Source organism: Harmonia axyridis, chromosome 7 (assembly GCF_914767665.1).
Source record: "Harmonia axyridis chromosome 7, icHarAxyr1.1, whole genome shotgun sequence".
In the NCBI taxonomy this organism is placed as follows: Eukaryota; Metazoa; Arthropoda; class Insecta; order Coleoptera; family Coccinellidae; genus Harmonia; species Harmonia axyridis.
The window spans coordinates 35,708,016-35,730,836 of record NC_059507.1 but is presented as its reverse complement, the minus strand read 5'-3'; the positions used below and the strand labels follow the sequence as shown (position 1 = coordinate 35,730,836).

The following is a 22,821-nucleotide window of genomic DNA, read 5'->3' as shown; positions in this document are numbered from 1 at the left end:
TTTGTGAATTTTTCGAGTTACCTTGAAAAATCTAGTTTATGAGAAGCCAGGAACGTTTCTGGATGTAATAAAGATGATAGAGTTAATGGTTCTCGTAAGAGAACATCTAGATCTTTCTTATGCCAACTGGAGAAGTCGACAACTTTGGAAAATAAACTTCTCAGGTATTTAGTTGGTTCGTTAGGCCCTTCCCAGATATGCTGCCACTGTTTTGGAGTCTGTCAAATAAAGGATATGTAAAGTCCATCTCAAAAATCCCCAACCACAAATATTGTACAAATATTGGTGTACAACTTTGCTTCCGCAGTTTTGCAATAAATGACTGAAGCGGTAGTCGAAATAAATAGATCGTAAATGTCAACAATAAGCTTAGGTATTTGTTTAGATAGCGCCATCGAAATATTAGTCGATTTGTGTCTGAATCATAAAGTTATTAAACATGTCAACTTCTCGTCATTTGCGGGAGGTTTTAATTTTGAACATTATTATGAAGAAATCTGGCTGAGGCTCATCTAATGCTCTCAAACACCTATGATGAGTGCGCTTTTAGTGAAAGAACGTGCCCAGAGTGGTTTCAACGCTTCAAGATTTTGAACGTCGAAGATCAGCATGGCGGTGAAAGAGAGAATGTTTTCGAAGATGCAGAATTGGAGGTATTATTTGATCAAGACTCGAGTCAAACGCAACAAGAATTGGAAGGATCATTGGGAGTGACGCATCAAGCCATTTCAAAACGCCTAAAAGCGTTTCTGAAACAAGAACGAGAGATGTTGAACGGCGTTTGTTTGATTGTGTACAGCAGTTTGCAAGGCAAAGACGCAAGGGATTTCTGCATCGCATTGTGATCTAATACTAAGTGCATAAAACCATGGGTATATCCCGGCCATGCTTCCACGTCGACGGCAAATCCGAATATTCACGGTTGCAAGGTAATGCTCAGTATTTGGTGGGACCAGCTCGAAGTAGTGTATTATGAGATGTTAAAACCGACTGAAACAATCACGGGCGATCATTATCGAACGCAATCAATGCGTTTAAGCCTAGCATTGAAAGACAATCGGCTGAAATACAACGAGAGACATGATAAAGTGATTTTAGTGCATGACAATCCTCGACCATGTTGCGAAAGTGGTCAAGACATACTTGGCAACGTTGAAATGTCACCACCCACCCGCCGTATTCTCCAGACGTTGCTCCCTCGGACTATCACTTGTTTCAATCAATGGCACACGGTCTGGCTGACCGGCACTTCCGGTCTTATGAAGAAGTAAAAAATTGGATCGATTCGTGTATCGCTTCAAAAGATGACGCGGGATTCGTACGCTGCCCGAAATATGGGAAAAATACTTTGAATAATAAATGTATAGCCAGTTTTTTTACAATGAATCCTCGAATCGGAAATAAACGGCGGAAGCAAAGTTGTACGCCTATGTACGAAAGGCTAAAGTATTTTCAGGTAAAACATCGACATTGAAGTGAAAAAAGAACAAACCGAAAAAGTCTAAAAATTTGGATTTTCATCAACTTACCTTGTTGCTCAAAAGGGAATCTCCGATCTCCAGGACCGCATTACTCGGCAGAGACACCTTCTTACAGGTTCGATTCAGCGCACCGAAACATTTGTGGATCGTTCGAATGAGTTCGATCATACATCGAAACTCCTCTTTCAAAACTGCAGAGATTGGAGATTCCTCCATCTCTTGATTCGACTCAGGTATTTGCATCTTGATGAAATCGTGGCCTTGGTTCAGTTTCTTCCACAGGTTCAGGAACGGATTCAGCCCTTTGCACCAGGACTCCAACTCGAACCTGGTAGAGATGGCCTTCGAAATGTAGAGTTCTGAAATATGTTGCTATTATAGAGATGGGTAGAGTCGAAGAGTGGGCTGCTTACTTTTGGAATCGCTTATTATCTCAGAGGATTTCTGCATCTGCCAGGATCTGTCAATGTTTTTAGGTAGCCCGTAGAGAGACGGGGATATTTTGGTTGGGATTTCTCCAATTAACTTCAGATAATCCTGAGGAAGTCATAAGAATCAGCAGTGATTTTCATCGAAATTCTAGAGAACTCACATCAAAGCTGGAAGAGCTTGGCAAAGACATCTTCATTCCAAAGGGTCTCCATCTGTGACTCAGGACCTCATCGTTGCAATATTGCCTGAGGTAGGATTCTAGAATTGCAAAGTCGTCTATGTTTTCGATGCGACCTCCGTAGACGGCAGAACTGCATATTCCCCTGATGATATTCCAGGGTACCTGGTGGGAGTTGGATTGCCAAATGTCCTCCAGCAACTTCACGCAGGTGGAAAAGTCTATGTCCGAAAATTCGTACCATTTGGACCAACCTAAATACAACAATGAAAGGGTGAAGACGAATCTGCAACAGGTACTTCCATATTCTTATAACAATGGACTAGTTTTCATTTTTTTGTTAAGGATTAATTCTAAAAATTTAAGTGAAATGAAACAAAAATATGGAAGAATTATTGAAATATCTCTAGAAATGAAAAAGTTATGAGACTTTGAAGTTGCGCTTGGAAGAATAATTTAATAGTCTAGTGTGTGACGTCACGCCACTTACACGAGGCGACTGGTATTCGCAGAGTGCTTACGAATTCATTGTTGTACAATCACTTGTGCCGTACGTGTCGTGTTTTGTTCGTTACACGATGGCTGAAATAAAAAAAAATCCTACAAATATTGTATTGTGCCTATGTGTGCAAGCACAACAATTAAAAACCCCAATAAATTGTTTTTTCATGTACCAAATGATATGAATCAAAGGAAGAAGTGGTGCAAATTAATGAGGCGTGACTTAATTGGACCTAAAACTACTTCATATGTGTGTGAAGATCATTTTGATGTAAGTACCTATCAGTACTAGCTGTATAATAAAAATACTAAGGTGTAAGTTAGTTTGAAATAAGTTATTGAGTAGAAATAACTTTGTCCTTCCACGAAGCCTTCTTCTATTATGGTGACATAAAAACAAAATTCGAATTAAAACTACACTGTACAACTACAAACGGCGCGAGAGCCTTGGCGCGGCTAAGTATTTAAACGTAATTTATGGTGTAGCGATCACAGGCAAGTGGCGTGACGTCACAGACGAGTCGTAAATTTAAATAATCTATTTCTCAGTCATTTTTTGATGGATTTTCAAATTTTTTTCACTGATTTACCAGTTTTGCTCTATATTTTAATTCTATCGTGTCAAATATAGTATTATCAACATCACTAAACTAGTCCATGTTAAAAACTGGTTCTTATGATGCCATATTTCACGAACCTAGCAGGTTGGTAATTTACTCAACAACATTGTTTCAATCCCACAAAAAAAACGTATCTCTAAGAACCGATATAGGTCCACTACTAATGTTTTAAATCCAGTTAATATGACACCAAACAGGCTTCAAGAATCATACAGGTCGATAAAATACAAGCAATTACTAATACAAAAGCCTCTGAAAATTGTTTCCAAGAAGAGAAGACCTGAAACAAGGCTAATCATTGCAAAAATACACTCACTGCATCATCTGAACTGCCTTGGAACTAATTCCTCCTAAATATGGAAAAAAATGTTTCCGCTCACCTTGAGGAATATACATCCTCCTCTCCTGCAATATGGCGTGCAAAAGAACCATGACGAAGAATATCTTGGCCGAATTCGTAGGCAGCTTCTCCACGTATTCCGGACCCCAGTTCTGATAGGTTCTCTGGATGTTATACTTCAGTCCTTTCGGAACCTCGTAGACTACCTTAAAGCTGTTCTGAGCCAGCACTGAGTTGAAGCCATCGTTTGGTTCAGTGATCAACCACAGTCTGAAGTCTTGATGATGGGTGGTTTGCAAGTTCTGGCTGAGGATTGGCAGCCAGCCTGTTACAAGGTGGAGGTTCTTGAGTATCAGCCACTGTCCAGTTTTGATCGCACTTCTTAAGGATGTAAGAGCTTCGCTTTCTTGACCTTCGCCCATTGCTATCTGGATAAAGGATAAAAGAACTCTGTTAGGCCAGAAATTGTCATGTTTGAAGGCTTTATTTGATGCTTTCCTTTCTTGTATGGTTTTTACCGAATAATGTTCAATGATGCTAAGATAGAAAGATATTCGTTCTGAAAGAGAAAGCTTTCTAGAAGCACGAGGAGATTCTGACTAAAAATGTATTCCTCAAAACGCGACTGACATATGATAAAGAACTTTCAGAATGGATGGATGCACAAAGATTGAATGGATACTAACCTCTTTATATTCCTGCTTCCCCAGGGATGTTGCCAAGTTTCCGATCTCATTGCTGGGGTCATTTCCAGATGTAGTTATTACCAAGATGGGCTCTGAACATACCGATTCTTTGTAGATCTGCTGAAAATCAAACACCGACGTGTCGGTGAAATGACTCAGGAAATTCGAAATCGAAGAGTACAGTCGATCGGGTCTGAGCGCTTGTACCAAAAGAACTTTTTGGAAATCAGTCAACTTGCAATGATTTGGAAAGCGAAGCTCGCAATTTTCGGCTGCCATGTACTCTTTCCAAAGGTCTTGTTCGTTAAGCCTCAAGGCGTTGAATAAGTCTGGCATGCCATTCTGTAGATTTTGCAAGTTGTAGGAGAGCTTCTGTGGTATCCATTGCGGAAGGGTCGGCTGATTGGTCTTGGATTCGTGTACCGAGTGTTGCAAGAAGATTTTCCATTCCTGGAAATTTACCATGAGAAAGTCTTGTTTTTGCTTCGAGATTTTGCGCTCGTTTGGTAATACATAGTTGAATGAATTTGAGATTATAGTAACTTATAAAGGCTGTTTTTTTTAGAGCTATAGAACTTTAAATTGCAATAAAACAACGATGTATTATTCGATTGACATGAATTTTATTTATCCGCAAGATAATCTTGTGGCATTACATTTTGAATATGATTTCTGGCATATGACCGCCACGGCTGGCTCGGATGTAGTCCAATCTGGACGTCCAATTTTCGATGACTCTTTCCAACATTTGTGGCCGTATATCGGCAATAACACGGCGAATGTTGTCTTCCAAATGGTCAAGGGTTTGTGGCTTATCCGCATAGACCAATGATTTTACATAGCCCCACAGAAAGTAGTGTAGCGGTGTTAAATCACAAGATCTTGGAGGCCAATTCACAGGTCCAAAACGTGAAATTAGGCGGTCACCAAACGTGTCTTTCAATAAATCGATTGTGGCACGAGCTGTGTGACATGTTGCGCCGTCTTGTTGGAACCACAGCTCCTGGACATCATGGTTGTTCAATTCAGGAAAGAAAAAGTTAGTGCTCATGGTTCTATACCAATCACCATTGACTGTAACGTTCTGGCCATCATCGTTTTTGAAGAAGTACGGACCAATGATTCCACCAGACCATAAATCGCACCAAACAGTCAGTTTTTCTGGATGCAACGGGGTTTCGACATACACTTGAGGATTAGCTTCACTCCAAATGCGGCAGTTTTGTTTGTTGATGTGGTTATTCAACCAGAAGTGCGCTTCATCGCTAAACAAAATAAAATGGACGTAGTGCGCGATACGTATTCCGCACAGAACCATTATTTTCGAAATAAAATTGGACTATTTGCAAGCGTTGTTCAGGCGTGAGTCTATTAATGATGAATTGCCAAACCAAACTGGGAATAAATCACTTGACAGCTGTTAAATCGGTCGCCATCTTGAACAGTAATGCCAACTTAAAGTTATATACCTCGAAAAAAAACACCCTATACATTGTAAATGTACAAAACATGCAGTCCCACAACTACTTTCCCGAAATATCTGGCAGCGTTTTGTACTTACATCTTGCGATATCTTCTCAGGAAACATCTTCTGCACCAAATGCAATCCGAACTTGATTCTATCCTCCTTGAACACACCCCTGGCCACGAACGAGTAAGTAGCGTTAATCAGATGGCTCTTCCGCATCTCCAAATCCTCCAACATCGACTGAAAAGAAGCCACCGTCTTTAGGAAGATCCTCAAATACGCCGAAGATGACAAAGTATACAGCACGTTGTACTTGGAGAACTCGTTGACGGCGAAGAAAGAAGCGCTGCCAAAAGATGATAACCCCCTGTAGGTATTGTACTCCTCCTCCAGCTTACCCTCGATCTCCTTCTGCTCCTCTATGGACTTGGAGACGGCAGAGTAACTAGCCTTGGTCTCGTTTAGGGCTTCTATCAGCTTGGCGTCCTGCAGGATGTCACCTTTGGAGTTGGCCATGTCCTCCAGAAGACGTTCTTGGAGTTGGTACTGTTGGTCTTGAAGCTCTTCGGTCTTCCGCACCAGCTCCTTCTTGCGCTCCTCCAAGCTCGGGTTCTCCTGCCTGATGGTGGAGGAGATAAGCTGTTCGGTGAATCCCGCGTGGGTGAGGGAGAAGTTCATCGGGGAGATGTAGGAGGCACAGTGGGAGGGAACCTTTAGGTGCTCGTCTCTGCTGCTCAGGATGAGTTTGAAGTCGACGTGGTAATCGACCAGTTTTCCGTTCAGAGAAATCAAACGTCTCTCTCCTGAAAACAGTCTGCTAATGACAACTTGATCACTGCTAATTTACTCGGAGATTCGTTTTATCAAGGAAACAAAATCAACAATCAACAATGAAACTGATACTTAATTTCTTCAATATTATCCTTTAAAGTTCGTTAATTCCTTATTTCTATTCAATTTTTACTGAGTAGACACTCACCTTGATGTATGAAATGTTTTCGACATACAATCAGCAGAAGTGGTGAAATATCGTCGATTTCTTCTACGAAAAGAACTTTTCCGAATCTGAAATAGCAAAGATTATAGAAAGAGAGTCACAACTTGAAAAAAAAGCCGCTCAATTATAAATATAAAATTACTGCAAATTTAACTTTTACTTCTCCTATCTCATTAAGTTTGAATATTTCTTGAATTAATTAATTAATATTAACATTGCATTATTCAAGGCAGATTTATTCAAATATGAAAACTTTCCGTTATCTTTCTTTACTTTTCCTTTTTGACGACGCGTTCTCGAGCCAATTTTTAAGGTGCGTTCTCTCTATGAGGATTGTGGTTTTTCATCCAGAGATCACTGATGGAATCATTAGTTTGACGCTCAGTGGTCTCTACCAAATACACCTTCCATATTCATCGTGGAGTATGGTGATCTTTGCCGTTGTTCGATTGGTGTATATCCACCGGTGCCGATTCAGAGTGTGACACGTAGCCTATAACGCCATCTCTCGGGCAATCACAGAATCACTACACACTTCTCTGCCAGTATCGACGTCGCCCCTGAGGAGGAGGTACGAAGCTATAGTCGAGGAGAGAGAACGCAAGCGCGTTTTGAAGGCGGAAAAGCAAAGCTTGGCGTGTCATCGACTTTGTAACTGCGAAGCCCCAACATGTGGGGGCGGTGAGTCGTATCTAGTGGGGCTTGGTAATATCACCAACAGTGCCAAATTAGAGTGTGACGCGAAGCCCAAAACGCCATCTCTTGAGCATGCGAAGAGTCACTACACCTTCTATTTAAATAATTGTCGAATTTGCTTGCCTCACATTTGAACTAAAATTTTATGAGGTACCTATAGTGTGATATTCATCTACCTTCAATTAAATGGATTTACAAATATTTCCACCTTTCTGATAAATAATTCGATTTTTATCTAACCTTACAGATAATTCCAAGACGCTGGCGAAGTTCGCAGAATCCTGAGTTACACACTCGATCTGCCTTTGTTTCAGATGTTTCTTCACCCAATTAGTAGCGTTAGATGTTGGATCAATCAGAAGCGGTATGATATTGGTCTGAAAAAAATAATCGAATATATTTTTTTCGTTCATTTAAATTATTATTATATTATATTGGTCTGAAAAAATAATCGAATAATTTTTTTCGTTCATTCAAATTTTGATCACCTTTGTCATCATGATGGCGTTCTGTATCGAGAGTTTGTCGTTAGGCAATCCTTCTCCTTGCCATTGCAAAAGCTCTCGTTTGGTCGACATGAACTCCTCGAAATCGTATTTGTCTTCTTCAACAACTTCCATGAATTTCCTCAAGAATACTCTGTAATTTGATGGAAGTCAATGTCTTGTTCGAAAAATTCTGCACCATATTTACCTTCTATCGTTTTCAGATTTGGCAGTGAGGTAGGTTATGACTGCCGATGATAAAAGACATCCAACTGGGAGCTTTTGTATCTCGACTAGAAGCTCTTCCAACTAGGAAATTAAAGAATGTTTATGTTTTTCCGGGAAAAATAGTGGAAAGCTTAACGTTACCAGTTAAAAACAAGGCAATTTCAAACACGGCAGAATATTTACATTTCAAGTGGCCTTCAACTCACAAAACAAATATTACAATTTTTCAAAGGACACATCTTCAACAGACCTCTACAGAAAACCGTTTCACAAAAAGTCTTGGCTGTAGAAATCTTTGAGTGGTTCAAATGCGAAGTGTATTTCGTCGTTACCAATTTCTATGTATGAATAAGCAACGTAGTTTCACATTCGTTCGTTTTGATATTGGCTGTTATTAAGAATGCACTTATTTCTACGCAGTTAAAGTGGGTCAATATATATCACAAGCAATTTAGTAGATTTTGCAACCATTTTCAAAACCATTGTAGTAGTTTGACTTTTATTATTTTCTCCATTGAATTATCTCTATTATTTTCAGAGCTGTAGCGAACTTACTGCAAATATCAGTCAATCAGAATGAATATCGAACTAACCTGTTCCTGCCATCTTTGGAACTCATCGTTCAACTTATCGACCATGGTCTCAGCTTTTGAGAGTGTTTCTCTGGCTCTGTTCAGGTCGATTTCGATTTCTGCGGCCTCTTTGGTGTAAGCCGACAGTTGAGCCTTCAACTTGGCCACAGTGTCGTCGACGTCGGATAGATCCGCGTTCAATTCTCCTAGTTGAGCTTCGGCTGAGCTCAGATTCCTAGAAAAAACAACCTTCACTTCATAGATTCATAAAAGACAAAAAAAACTCAAAAAAAAATCCACCGCATCTAGAAGTGAAGTATTTGCATTTCGTAAGAGGTCCTTTGTCCGAAACATGGAGATAAAATAATTTCGCATGAGGGGAAGATCTAACATAACCTAACCTTACCTAAAGATCAAAAGTTCAACTAATTTTAACCTTCCATCCTCAATTTTCATATTTTCATAAATATACTGCTCCACAAGAGTTGGGGATATCGTATTCAATCGTTTTGAAAAGTATGTAATCTTCGAGAAAATCGCTGTAAAATCATTCAAAACTCAATAACAACTTGAATCGATCCAATAAAAATCAGTATGAGACATTTCGTAAATCTGGTCGCCTTTTTTCTGAAGTTTGGTTCTTTGCATTTGCTTCATGAATGTTCTCATTTTGAAATGGAGTCAGTTTATCAACGGCTTCGATTTGAAACGAGTTTTCTGAAAATGCCAAGACGTAAATTAACAAACGCTGAGGCTAATAGGGCTATCGGAATGCTACAGGATGGCCTAACTCAGGTTGTTGTAGCGGAAAGGCTCCAAGTCAGCCAAAGTGTGATATTTCGACTTTGGAATAGGTTCAGGAAGACAGGTTCCGTGTTGGAAAGACCAAGGCTTGGTGGGCGACGAAAAACAACACCTGCTCAGGATCGTTTCATCACCGTTTCGCCGAGAAGAAACCCTACATCTACGTGTAGAATGCTACGGAATACTCTTCAAAATGCAGATGGGGTCCAAGTTTCCATCGAAACCATCAGACGACGTTTGAGAGAGGTGAATCTAGGTTTTAGACGTCTATTAAGAGGAGTTCCATTATCACGTAACCATAAGCGTCAAAGTCTGGAATGGGCGAAGGAACATATCAATTGGAACGATCATTGGCGTAGTGTCCTTTTCATTGATGAATCCAGATATGGACGATTTGCAGATTCTCAAAGAATAAGGGTATGGACAATCCCACGCATACCCCGTAATCGTCGCTATGTCCAAGAAGTCCATCCATTCCGAGGGGGTAGTGTTATGGTATGGGCCGGGATATGTTTCAACGGGCGCACACACATTTGTCCTGGAAATATGACTGTCTTACACTATAGGGAGCATGTCATTGACAATGTTGTGCCAAATTTTCACGCTGCTTTTGGTGAAACTTTTCAATTTCTAGACGATAACGCTAGACCGCACCGTGCAGCCATAGTTGAGAATGCGCGCGAGGAGCTCGGTATTCCACATTTACCAATACTTCCGCACTCACCAGATTTGAATTGCATAGAACATGCATGGGATATGCTCCAAAGAAGATTAGATAATCATCAACCTACCCCAGAATCCTTGAATGATCTGAGAGAACTTCTGACCGTTTATGGAATCAAATTCCTCAAGAAATGTTCAACAACCTCGTGTGTGTAGTATACAAAGAAGATGTCAAGCTGTTATTGATGCCCGTGGAGGTCATACATTGTATTGATAGTCTTAAAATGCTCAAATTCTCTGAGAATAAAATTTCGTTATTTTACTCGATTTTTTTTAACCACCATGTATACGCTGCAGACCTATAGGCTAAAATTAATTTTATTTCCTGCAACTTGAAATCTTATAAATCTGAATTTTCATCACAAAAATTTCATTCAAACTATATTTTTTTGCAATTTAAGTCAATATCCCTAACTCATGTGGAGCAGTTTATTTTTCGAAGATAACTCACTGTTTCAACTTGTACTGCTCCTTCTCCAACGGCTTGATCTTCTCCACCACGTGTGAATACTTAACGTTGGCCGACACCCAAGCAGCCAGAGGCACCGCGGCCACGGAAGCCCTCTTCGCCGACACTGGATTAAACGAGTCGCTCCTGGTCGCCATCAGACGTTCCACGGCCTGCCGGTTCTCCGGATTTATTCTGCTAGCATCGAACGACCTGATGTCCTCCTTGACGCCCCTCTTGGACAGAAAGTTCTTCATGCTGTTCCAGGACGTGTCCTGGATGCCCATAAGACGCAGCACGCCTTCCAGGATGTCCCTGATTATCTCTGGAGGGGCGCGGAGGGAACGAATCTCCGAAAGAGATTCGGTTTTAATTTTCCCAACTGCTGCTCTTGCTTCTTGGATAAGGGGTTCCACCTCGAGAAGTTCCTGCTCTATTTCCTTCTTCCTGTGGAAATGTAACTATTAAATTAGAGAATACACAATTATTTCAGAGACTTATGATGACATATTAGGCACCTTGTTCCCTAAAACAAGCATTCAAAATAAATTCTGAAAACTATAATAGGGAATATCTATGAAAAGCAAGGGGAATATATGTGGAAAGCATGGGGAATATCTGTGAAAAGCATGGGGAATATCTGTGAAAAGCATGGGGAATATCTGTGAAAAGCATGGGAAATCTCAGAAAGAATTGCTGGAATAGTCTTATCTAGAATTAACCTAGCAGCAATGGAAAACCAATCTTCAATTCATTAGGACGTCATCCAAAAAATTGATCTATAGGAGATCAAATGTAGATTCGATTGGTAAAACAGCAGTCTTTCAGAATTGATAGCAGTTTGATCAATATCCTAATTACCAATTTCAATATCATATTGGTAAACCTGACAAAGTCCATGAAAGCTTTATATACTGTATTGACTCTAGCCAGATGTTTTATGATATTACTGCAGGCCAACAAAGAGCTCAGGATTGTGACACCCTATTTAAATATTATTGAGATCACAAGAAAACTAATATATTGGCATACAGACAACATTTGATTTTGGGAGAAGGGGTTCCTCGTATGCCGCTGTAACTTTCAACTTCCTCGGTGGCTCACTTGGTGGAGTGCAGGACTGGTGATTCGGAGGTTGTTGGTTCAAGTCCCGATCGAGGAGGATACTTTTTCCAGAATTGAAAAATTGTCTGCATACCATGGACATTTGTGGACATGTAAAGCTGTTTCAATTATTAATTTGCAGAGTTTCACATTTTTCAACAGGCGATACTTGAAGGTTGGAAGAACGAGATACTCTGAATCCCCTTATGTCTCCTCCAATCTTCACCTATTGCTCACCTTTTGACCAGCTGCTGATTCTCCTCCTCTCTTTTCATCTTTAAGGTCTCCATCTTCTCCTTATGCACGTTGGCGTTCTGCATAGTGCTGCTTATCATATCTAAGGCCGCGTTCGCCTTCTTCTGTTTCTCGGCCAGCCTTCCTTCTTGCACCGTAGCTTTCTGTTTCAATTCCGACACCAGCTGCTTTGCTTCTGTCAATTTGGCCACCCCTGCCTGCAAAAAAGAGAGTTAGGAGGTTCTCCGTTCATCAAGATGACTGCAGGTCTTGTACCTTCAGTTTGGCGCGTTTGGAAGAGATGACTGAGATGTTCTTGGCGTAGAGCTCGATGTAGATCTGTATCAGATGGATGTATTTCCTCGGGTTCTTTATTGCAGCATCGAGAATGTTGAAGATACTGGAGAAGTGCTCGGTCGATTTGATTTCCACGTTATTTTCTCTCGAGTTGTATCTAGATTGCATAGTAAGACTCGTAAGGATTTCATCTAGGCTCGATTTGAGTTCGATTTATATATCCTTACCTGTCTATGATCAAATTAGGCAGACTCAATAGACTTTCTTGACTCATCTGATCCTTCCAAATTATTGTACTGTTGTGGATCAAACTAGGACAGTTGTCGAAGATATCCTGTATGTTCTCGTTATCTAGATCTACACAAGCCACGACGTGAAGATGCCGTCTAACCCCTGAAATTCTTCTATTAGTATCGAACACAGCATAATTCGTTTCTATTTACTCTGAATGAAGAATTGCGTGAGACTTCCTTCGAAGTTTTCTCTGGATTTCTCGTCTCCTAAAGCCAAGACCATGGAGTTTAATTCGGTAGGATTGAACAGTCCTGGAACCTAAAAAAAAATATGTTAAGAGCTCGAATCAAGAGCAGTCAGTTTTTTCTACCTCTCCAGACGCTATCAAAGTGTCAATATCACTCAGAATATCCTCTCTTTTCAACACATGATCCTCCAGAAGCAAGTAGACTTCTTCTCCCTCAACACCAGCCTGCTGAAGAGCCTTCAAAAAAATTGCAAAGTTGGTTTTCGGATACTTTTCCATAATTCGCCAGATACTCACGTATTTGAGATCATTGCTCATGTGATTTCTTGTAATAGCGGATGTTGGTGTTACAAGTTTGGCGGAATAAAGAGCAGAAGTTATCTTAACTGCTGTTCTCCTACCGATGCCACTCTGTCCAACTAACATCACATGACCACCAGCTGTGGTTAAGGCCTTGGTTACGCTGCTCATGAGAAGGAGCAAGTCTTCTGTCATGATGATATCCATATTGTGACCACCTTCTCGCTCTGCCAAAAAAAAGTAGCAAAATAGATTATATCATAGAATCTCTCTCAACTGAGGTTATCACATAGGGGTTGTTTAAAAATGGGTGAGTGTTTGGTGGATTGGAAATTAACAAAGGAGTAAGATAAATGAGAGGTTTCATCGATGGGCATCTGAAGACAGCAACATAATGAAAATATGAAACGCAGAGTAATTAGGTAGAAGTTCATTTGGACCAAGTGGAATAAGGGCAAATTCTACGAAAAATAATGCAGAGTACAGACAAAGAGATGATGAGGCACCAAAACAATTGAGATTCCTCTGACCACAATAGTATCTGATAGTTTGAAATTTTCAATTCGCATATAAATATTGAGATTGGTACTTACCAAACTGTATTCTGCCCTTTTCGATCACTGCTGCCCATTCATTCAGGGGCAACATCGAAAGATCTTTCTCAAACTTCGATTTTGAACTGTGTGTCAACGGAACATACACATATTTTTGGAAATTCTTCAAAATACTCGAGATGTCATAGACCTTCTGGAAATTGGCGCTCAATATTTCCTTGAACCTACCTAGGCTTTTCTGTCCTACCAATTTTTCTCCAAACAATTTGATAGCCTCATAATAAAATACCTGCAATCGAAAAAATCTTAAATTGGGGCGGAATCAACGGCCTGGAGACTAACCTTAACGACGAAAATCTCGTCGCTATCCTCGCTTTGATCCACTTGGTATCTCAAAACGCCACAGCACCATCTCTTCAGGTCTTCGGGACCAAATTCGTAGTGCTTATGATGTACGTTGGTGAATGTCGTGCGTATCTATAGAAAAAACGTAAGTGGGGTACTAATTTTTATTTTTTGATAGTATACCTCGTTGTAAATGGTCTGAACCACGCTTGCCAACTTCGAAACTTTCACTTTAGGCCAGGCATTTTCATTTTGAAAGGTTCTCTTCAAGATGGTCTGAAGATATGTGGTAATAATAACTGCCAAGTCTTCTTGTGCTGGTGGACTGAATTGAAGAAGTTGAAGAATTAAAAACAAAAAAAAGGGTATTCAATTTAATCTTCCGAAAGGAAACATAGATAAACATAGATATGCTCAGTGCAATTTCCTGAATACTACTGGTTTCGGGGAGGATCGATTATGGTATGGGGTGGAATATCTTTGACTGCTCGCACAGACCTAGTGGTCATTGATAAAGGAGCTATGAATGCTGATAGGTATATAAGGAACATTCTTGAAGAGCATGTAGTGCCATTTGCCCCATACATTGGTGAAAATTTCATTTTTATGGACGATAATGCCAGACCCCATCATGCGCACATCGTTCAGGAGTACCTTGAAGAGGTTGAAGTCTCTCGAATGGAATGGCCAGCAAGAAGTCCAGATCTCAATCCGATTGAGCAGGTTTGGGACAACCTCAATAGAAGGCTGAGAAGTTCAGAAAATCATCCAGCTACTCTTAATGACTTAGGAATCCAACAAAATTAGATCAGAACATTTTAAGATCACTCATCTTGAGTATGAACCGTCGTTGCCGAGCTGTAATTAACGCAAGGGGTGGAAATACCAAGTATGAAATCACTTATCAGCACTCCAGTATTTTGAAAATTGTTTTTTTCTCTTCTTTCACATAAGATTCGGTGAAATCCTGAATTTTTCTTCCATTTAATGTGTCTTGTTTCGTTCAAAACCTTCCCGAGAGAACATAAAAAATAAGTTATAAAGTTAATGTAGAGTTAACTTTCATTAAAATTGAGATTTTCAGAATGTGCGTTAATTTTTTTTGCGCAGTGTAGTTGTAACATAGTTGAATTTTTCTTTGGTGTCTGAACAAAAAATTTTTAATTAATAATGCACGTTTTGATCCTTTGACAGATTTTTTATTTTGACACAGGAATGAATATTTAATTCTATGTTTCCAGATCTGAAAAATAAATTTTCTTATTGTATTCTTTTCAGAATGTGATCAAAAGCGTATTCACAACCGTGCTTTGCAAATTTCACAAATCTAACGATACAGTTCGTAATTTTCACTCGAAAACATCGAATGATTTACTTGCATGAGTCAAGCTCACTTTTGCAATAAATATTGTAAATAAACTTACTCAACGTTATAAATGTGAACGATAGAGATGAATCTTGAAGACAACGCTCCAGTTCCTGTTAAAGATCCAACTATCGTAGTGTTCTCCAAAGTAACCGATTCCAAATTTGCATCGAAGAAAGCCTTATAGGTGATCAACTGAAAAGTTTGACACATAAATGAGTCACAATTTTCATTCCATGTAATCGAAAAAAAAAAAAAATAAATACCGTTTTCAATACCTCCCCAATCCAAATTCCGAACGAAAAAACAGCATGGAAGTTTTAAAAGTGAGTAAACTCGATATTGCGTTGACAATTTTCGATCCATATCGTTGTCCAAGTGACTTTTGCCTATTACGCTCAATTTTTTTCTAACCGAATGGAACTAAAAGCCGACACTTCTTTTTGTCTGCGAAAAATTGCCAGCTCCATTAATAAAACGTTCATTTCCAAGATTTTTCAGATGGACGAGCCGATATCCAAAAAATTTCTGACGTCGAACAACAATTCGAGAAGTTTGGACTCTTCTCTTGTCGGCAACAAGTCGAACCAACAACAATCGGAAGTGGAAAAAATGAAGAAACAACTGTTTCTGTCACGTGGCGAGAACTTGTCGTTACAACATGAACTGTCCGCTTCTATGAAGGAAGACACGGAAAAGAGAGAAAAAATAGCCGAACTGACAAAGAAGCTGAAGGAACTCGAGAAGAAACAAGAACAGTACAAACCTTGGAGTCCGACCAAGGCGAAAAAAGACGTGATATCTTTGGAGCAAAAAATACAAAGTCTAGAAAGCAAGAATCGCATACTCGAAGATAAAGTTAAGAGATACGAGGAAGAGATGCGCATACAAAATGAAAAACAACACATCATAGAGATGCAAAAAGCTAAAATAAACGAGCTAGAAGAAATGTTGAGAAGCAAGCCTAAAACTCCCTGTATAATCGATAAAATCGGTGACGCAGGTTTTAACGAAAAGGAGATGGAATTCCAGAAAGTCATGCATGAATATGACAACTTCTTGAGAAAAGTTCTATCAGAGAGACAAACTTTAATCGACGAGAAAAACACAGCTCAAAATCATCTCGCAAACCTGGAAACAGCATTCAATGATCTTCTGCAAAAATACGAGAGGGCGAAAAAGGTGGTTGAAGGCTTCAAGAACAACGAAGATGTGCTAAAAAAGCAAATGAGCGATTGGAACAAAATGCTGAACATGTTCAATAAGAAGTACAACGACCTGAAGGCGTATGCAGAGAAAAAAATCTCAGAAGCTAATACAGCGATAATGAACAAAGATAGAGGAAATATAGAGGAGGTAGCAAAACTGAAAGCGAAGATATTACAGAGTCAAGCAAAGATAAACGAATTGGAGAAGCACGTCAAGCCGAATGAGTTGGATAACAACATGTCTCTGTTCGCTCCATTGAAAGCCAATCTTAAGAAGAAACATTGATATGATGTACGTTTTATATTTACCTGATGTAAGAATTCTATTAGAATGTTTGTACCCCACTTGTCAGACTTTAGTTGTTGCATGTTTTTGAAGTGGAGGAAAAGTCTGCCTTTCTTGGGCCTGAACACTTTTCCTTTGTTGGTGTTCACGGATAAACAGTACTGAAACAAATATATTAATAATTTCCCTTCGCATGCAGATTATAAATTAAAATAAAAGGACTTGGCAGAAATTTAACGAGTTAAAAGATTTAAAGATTAAAATATACTGCATTGGAAATTTTAAAAGAACGAAAACATCACAATGATGACACTAAAGAGACAATTCTGAATAAATATTTTGCATGTAGAAGGTACTCACCTCAGATATTTTATTGATGACGTGGCTTGGCTGTAATTTCATGCCACAATGAATTTGTATCAGATCAGCATCTAATGTCTCAGTTAACTTCTTTATCATCATCCTGAAAAGATAATGACTCGAAATTTTTTCTTTGTTCACATCCATTCTATAAATTATGGTAGCAGTCTTATATTTTTACGGGACAAAAATCTTCAAACAAAAGAAAACAAAAACCAGTGAAATTATCTTAAGTGCCAATTTATCTTCTAATCTTTTCTCCATAAAGCAGCATTTTCAAGCTTTATAGAGTTCCATCAACTAACGGGTGTTTTTTTTTCGAGGTATATAACTTTGATTTGGCATTACTGTTCAAGATGGCGACCGATTTAACAGCTGTCAATTGATTTCTTCTCGGTTTGGTTTGGCATTTTATCATAAATAGACTCACGCCTGAAGAACGCTTGCAAATAGTGCAATTTTATTTCGAAAATAATGATTCTGTGCGGAATACGTATCGCGCACTACGTCCATTTTGTCTTGTTTAGCGATGAAGCGCACTTCTGGTTGAATGGCTACGTCAACAAAACAAAACTGCCGCATTTGGAGTGAAGCTAATCCTCAAGTGTATGTCGAAACACCGTTACATCCAGAAAAACTGACTGGTGCGCTTTATGGGCTGGTGGAATCATTGGTCCGTACTTCTTCAAAAACGATGATGGCCAGAACGTTACAGTCAATGGTGATCGGTAAAGAGCCATGATTACTAACTTATTCATTCCTGAATTGAACAACCATGATGTCCAGGAGCTGTGGTTCCAACAAGACAGCGCAACATGTCACACAGCTATGCCACAATCGATTTATTGAAAGACACGTTTGGTGACCGCCTAATTTCACGTTTTGGACCTGTGAATTGGCCTCCAAGATCTTGTGATTTAACACCGCTTGACTACTTTCTGTGGGGCTATGTAAAGTCATTGGTCTATGCGGATAAGCTACAAACCCTTGACCATTTGGAAGACAACATTCGCCGTGATATTGCCGATATACGGCCACAAATGTTGGAAAAAGTCATCGAAAATTGGACGTCCAGATATTTAAATATATTTAAAATGTAATACCACAAGATGATCTTGCGGATAAATAAAATTCATGTCAATCGAATAATCCATCGTTGTTTTATTGCAATTTAAAGTTCTATAGCTCTAAAAAAAAACACCCTTCAGAAAGCACCTTGGATCAATCTAATAGGTAGATCTACCTCCATAGGTAGATCTACGAGGCCAAGAGCAAGCTAGACAAATCAATCGTTAGGTTCACTTACGATTTTGCAGAGCCATGAGGACCCATCAAAATCACATGATTGTCCTCTTGCTCCATCCATATCCTTAGCACATCCAAAGACTGACAGATTTGTCCAGTCTCTACCAAAGGTAAGACGGGAGAGTTGTCCTCAATGATAATAGATGAATTCGTAACGTAAGCGTCGATCATGTCTCTTTCTTGGTTGTATCTGCATCTCAAGATGAAGGGAGGGGGTGTTTCCTTAAACCAGTCGAACACCTACGAAATAATTCAAAAATTCCGTTGTTCTATAAAAGATATGCAGTCCTACCTACCTGTTGTGCGAACAGTTCTCTGAAATCGTTCTGGAGCAACTGGCCTAAACCATTCACCAAAGCCACAATGAATTCTTGCTTAACCTTGACGTATTGCAGTTGAGATAGACCAACCTTTAATATGGCAAGTTTGGAACAAGGAACAGTAATTTCACCTTTTTTCTCCAGCCAATTAACACCTATTTCAAAATATCATATAAGGATTCATTGGACAAATTTTTGAAGAATCAACTGAACCAACTTACATCTCATAAAGTGTTCATCAACTAGAGGTCCTATCTCCCTCCTGAAACCTTCAGGTTGGGACTCCAAGAAATTCCTGACGTACTCCTCTGCATTCAGATCTTCTCCGCTTAGAAGAACGATGCCAATCCTCGAGATGGTAGCAGGCGAGGCTTGATCTAAATTGTGGGTTTCGAAGAAAAAATTCACGTTTGGACCAAACTGGATCCTCCAGCCTGACGGTAACGTTAGCAGCCTGTTGTCATCCAGGACTGAATTAAGTGATTCTACCCATTCTGGATCAACATCTCCATCGCATACTATCCAGGACCAGATATCTGGAAACAAGGCGTCTTGTCACTCAGCAAAAGTTTAGATATTGTGATCAGCTATCCCATCTTGATTTTTTCTTTTCCTCACCTTGTGACTCTGAAACCACCTGCAAACTGTACTTGGTTAGGATACCATCGTTCCATTGTCTCGTGTTGACATCGATCTGACCTAGCAACTGATTTTTAGTCACACTTTTCGGATTGAAGACGTTCTGACTGATATTTTTACCCATTTTCAAAAGTGCCTGGAAATTGGAGAATTAGCAAGATAAAAGAGGTACCAAAAGTAGTGGAGGCAACCTTTCTGAGCAGGTTTCTTATGGTGGACTTTCCAGAACTAGGAGGTCCGACTATGGCCACTCCCATCCTCTGGCTCAGTTGGCCGTACAACTCCAAACATTTGTTTAGCTGGAAGAATCGAGTTTGATATTGATGCTTATACTTCTCTGGATAATAAGTAATGAGCCTGACTAACTAGAATACACAAAAGTCCAAGGGAGCACTGACAAAATTTAGTTCATATTCAAACCTTGTTGCACTGATATCATTTTAATCGTTTTATTGTAAGGAATAAAACGATTTAAATGATGAACAGTTATCAGTTAAGTTCAACTTTGTCCAGTGTAATAAAAAACGGAATCTCACTCACCTGTCTTTTATTGACCACCAGACCCAGTTCGACGAAACTCTCTTCCAGAGCCTTCACCAGCTTCTCGTCGACGATATCCTGGATCTCTACCTCCCTGAAGACTTGCTGGATGATGTTCTCGAACTTTTTACTGTCGCCAAAGGTTAGTTTGGAAAGGGTGTCTGCTCTCAGGACGCTGACTACTAGGCTTATTTCGATAGTGGTGTCAATAGTCGCGTGTTTCGAGTTCTTGAGAAAAGTTCTTCTGGTCCTGCCGCAACCTGTCAAGATGGTTTTTATAGCCCTAAGGCCCCAGTCATAGTGTTGTTGTTTGCTCAGAAGTTTGCTAGAAGGTCGATTGAAATCATACATTTATTTGCAATGTAGGTGCGATATAGCTGTTGAGTATGTGCTGAACACTCTAATTGGTGGTTTTTATATATTTTATAGTTTTCAAATCAGAAGAAATTATCATGCTTAAGTCCGAATCCTTAATATAAATGAAAAATTTTGAGCTTTTGAACTCTAGTCTAGTCTGTTTTTCACTAGGTGTTTTGCATCCAAAAGGGTTTTTCGGTGGTTCGGTCAATCAGGCAATCTGCAATAATACTTCTGAGCTTTTTATTCTGGATGAAGCTGCTTGATTTGAGCATTTGGATTTATGAAGAATCAACACAAACAAGAAACAAAATAGCCTCCAGTTTAAAACCGAAAGATCGAATAAGAAATATTAAATAAAGTGTTCCACCAAAGAATAACATGAGATGAAATCGACTAGAAATATAATCAGCGTCTGCACCAACCTGGCTAGGGAGAACACCTCAATCAACTTCTTCCCTAGGACATTGGCCGATTGGTAGCCCTCGCAAAACAAAAGAGACCTCGCAATCAACTCATGGTTAGGATGGGTCATCACCACAGGCCTGAATAACTGCTTCAAATTGTCCGGAAGCTTATTCCTACCACCGTAACCGCCTCCAGCAGGATTCAAAGTCACGAATATACCGCAGTGCCTGTTCAGTTTGACCTGTAAATAGATAATACCAACCACACCTAAGATTCAGCTTGGAAAAAAGCAGAAGAACACTCACCTCTTGGTCTAGCAGTTTGAAGGTGGAGCTGCTTCCCTTGAGAGCGATCTGGATGGATTGGATGTAGGTGGATATGGCAGAGAGGGTGGCTTCGTCCAGTCTGTTGAATTCGTCGAAACAACCCCAAGCACCGCACCTCACCAAGCCCGAAAGGATCCTAGCCATGGAGGTGGCATCGATACCCTGCAATCATAAGTTTAAGCAAGAAAATGAAGCACAGTTCAATCTCACCTCGTCACAGTTGAACACCAGCACTTGTCTGCCCAAGAGCGCTCCTAAGGCTTTCACAGACTCAGTTTTTCCCGTACCGGCAGGTCCGTAAGGGTTTCCACCCATGCCCAGATGCATACCCTACAAAAAAACAGAAGAATGAAAAGTCGCGTTACCTCATGTTCAACTTAGTCAACTTACTTGGGTTAAGGTAATGAAACATTGTTCCGTCAAAGGTGTTCTGACAAGTTGAGCAGCGTTGCCCAAATATTCATAGGCGTACTCCATCCTCGCGTTTGCCATTTTAACTGTAACCTCTCCAAGAGAATTGGAGTAAAATCTGAAAAAAATCTAGTTTTATGAGAATGAACTTCAATTGATGTCCAACGGCTCTACCTCAGCTGTTTCTGCCAAGACCATTCGGTGACTCTTGTTAAGTTAGCATCCAAGAGCTCTTCTAAGATAGAGATTTGGTGAATGGTGTCCAGGATTAGAGCCTTAAGTTTGAGCTCTAGCACGTGAGATTCTTTGTCAGCCTTTTCACCATCTTTATCGAAGTCTAGAGCCATTGAGTTGTATTGGTTCAGTTTTGTCTGAGAAGAGAAGATGAAAGCAGAACTTTATTTTGAAGGTATTCCAAAAAAATTGGTCAGTGCTTTCTAGCCTCACAAAATCCCTAATCTCACCTTATATTTGGCCAGAAGAGGGGGCAGTGTCATACTAGCTATGGCCTGTTCGCACTGCAGCGAGAAATTGATACTATTGGCCAGACACAACACTTGTGAAGGGTACTTGGAGGGATCCAAAGCCTGCCCGTCTTCCAGACACTGCACCAGCAGATTTTTGATGGTGACATTCATCTCTCGCACCAGCTCGTTCAGCCACTCCTAAACACAAGAAAAAATTAACGATGTTTCATCGTCTGATTCAATCAAGGTTACCTCCACCGGTTTGGTGACGTTAACGCTGTTGGTTAGGTTCACCACCTCCCCCTCCAAAGAACACATGGCGACTATAGCGTCGCCGTTTTCGTTCAATCTGATGCTGTTGATCCCGGAGAAAATTTTCTTGAGATGGGTCTGTATGATCTGCTCCTTGGAGGATTGTCCCACTACTTCCAAGAGATCGTCGTCTCCAAGGAAGTAAAACCTGGAGAACTTGTTCCTTTTTTCCTGAAAGATTGCGCGGTTGGGATTGATACTATAGAGGTTTTGAATTTATTATAAAAATATTTGCTGTAACTCGAATACAAAAAGCTAAAGCTGCAGTCGTTAGTTCAAAATGGAACTTGAAATATTTGTAAAGAGTAGATTCTCTTTCTTACCGCCAAAAATTGATCCAGACTCTGCTGACATCTCGAGAATTGATCTCTTAAGTTTTCCAAGAGAGATCGCAGATTTGGGAATCTGAACAGCGAAGAAACTCTTGGATCTTTCCCGATGTAGCTGTATAGATACCGGATGTCTTTGTTTGCCTTCTCGAACCTAGATTTTTCCGAATCTAATGTGCCGCTACCGAATATTGGCTCCAAATATAACCACCT

General features: G+C 39.9%; 2 protein-coding genes across 3 annotated transcripts in view; one reads left to right on the top strand and one right to left on the bottom strand.

Annotated features, from left to right (window-relative positions):
• The window catches only part of LOC123684169 (cytoplasmic dynein 2 heavy chain 1), a 33,433-nt gene that overhangs the window by 473 nt on the left and 10,139 nt on the right, over positions 1 to 22,821 (bottom strand). Inside the window, exons 22-60 of the mRNA XM_045623326.1 lie at positions 22,603 to 22,819; positions 22,220 to 22,450; positions 21,965 to 22,165; positions 21,675 to 21,871; positions 21,480 to 21,618; positions 21,300 to 21,419; positions 21,069 to 21,251; positions 20,781 to 21,004; positions 19,999 to 20,323; positions 19,650 to 19,757; positions 19,438 to 19,594; positions 19,041 to 19,355; positions 18,796 to 18,974; positions 18,501 to 18,739; positions 17,195 to 17,297; positions 16,858 to 16,995; positions 15,399 to 15,535; positions 14,158 to 14,299; positions 13,972 to 14,106; positions 13,669 to 13,918; positions 13,073 to 13,302; positions 12,899 to 13,012; positions 12,738 to 12,846; positions 12,522 to 12,687; positions 12,274 to 12,451; positions 12,001 to 12,215; positions 10,663 to 11,106; positions 8,706 to 8,919; positions 8,093 to 8,193; positions 7,888 to 8,038; positions 7,640 to 7,776; positions 6,686 to 6,771; positions 5,800 to 6,509; positions 4,239 to 4,688; positions 3,593 to 3,980; positions 2,074 to 2,345; positions 1,895 to 2,018; positions 1,530 to 1,840; positions 22 to 218 (exon numbers count right to left, since the gene is read on the bottom strand). Of these exons, the coding sequence (XP_045479282.1) occupies positions 22 to 218; positions 1,530 to 1,840; positions 1,895 to 2,018; positions 2,074 to 2,345; positions 3,593 to 3,980; positions 4,239 to 4,688; positions 5,800 to 6,509; positions 6,686 to 6,771; positions 7,640 to 7,776; positions 7,888 to 8,038; positions 8,093 to 8,193; positions 8,706 to 8,919; positions 10,663 to 11,106; positions 12,001 to 12,215; positions 12,274 to 12,451; positions 12,522 to 12,687; positions 12,738 to 12,846; positions 12,899 to 13,012; positions 13,073 to 13,302; positions 13,669 to 13,918; positions 13,972 to 14,106; positions 14,158 to 14,299; positions 15,399 to 15,535; positions 16,858 to 16,995; positions 17,195 to 17,297; positions 18,501 to 18,739; positions 18,796 to 18,974; positions 19,041 to 19,355; positions 19,438 to 19,594; positions 19,650 to 19,757; positions 19,999 to 20,323; positions 20,781 to 21,004; positions 21,069 to 21,251; positions 21,300 to 21,419; positions 21,480 to 21,618; positions 21,675 to 21,871; positions 21,965 to 22,165; positions 22,220 to 22,450; positions 22,603 to 22,819 (8,337 nt within the window). The remainder of the gene's footprint in view (positions 1 to 21; positions 219 to 1,529; positions 1,841 to 1,894; positions 2,019 to 2,073; positions 2,346 to 3,592; positions 3,981 to 4,238; positions 4,689 to 5,799; positions 6,510 to 6,685; positions 6,772 to 7,639; positions 7,777 to 7,887; positions 8,039 to 8,092; positions 8,194 to 8,705; positions 8,920 to 10,662; positions 11,107 to 12,000; positions 12,216 to 12,273; positions 12,452 to 12,521; positions 12,688 to 12,737; positions 12,847 to 12,898; positions 13,013 to 13,072; positions 13,303 to 13,668; positions 13,919 to 13,971; positions 14,107 to 14,157; positions 14,300 to 15,398; positions 15,536 to 16,857; positions 16,996 to 17,194; positions 17,298 to 18,500; positions 18,740 to 18,795; positions 18,975 to 19,040; positions 19,356 to 19,437; positions 19,595 to 19,649; positions 19,758 to 19,998; positions 20,324 to 20,780; positions 21,005 to 21,068; positions 21,252 to 21,299; positions 21,420 to 21,479; positions 21,619 to 21,674; positions 21,872 to 21,964; positions 22,166 to 22,219; positions 22,451 to 22,602; positions 22,820 to 22,821) is intronic.
• On the top strand, positions 15,525 to 16,893 carry LOC123684170 (cytotardin-like). Of its 2 annotated transcripts, none has more exons than XM_045623327.1 (2): positions 15,525 to 15,666; positions 15,833 to 16,893. In XM_045623327.1, the coding sequence occupies exons 1-2, from the start codon at positions 15,652 to 15,654 to the stop codon at positions 16,832 to 16,834; spliced, it is 1,017 nt and encodes a 338-aa protein (XP_045479283.1). In that variant the 5' UTR covers positions 15,525 to 15,651; the 3' UTR covers positions 16,835 to 16,893. The 2 variants fall into 2 exon arrangements, with proteins under 2 accessions (XP_045479283.1, XP_045479284.1); XM_045623328.1 differs by having other exon boundaries at positions 15,527 to 15,666; positions 15,842 to 16,893.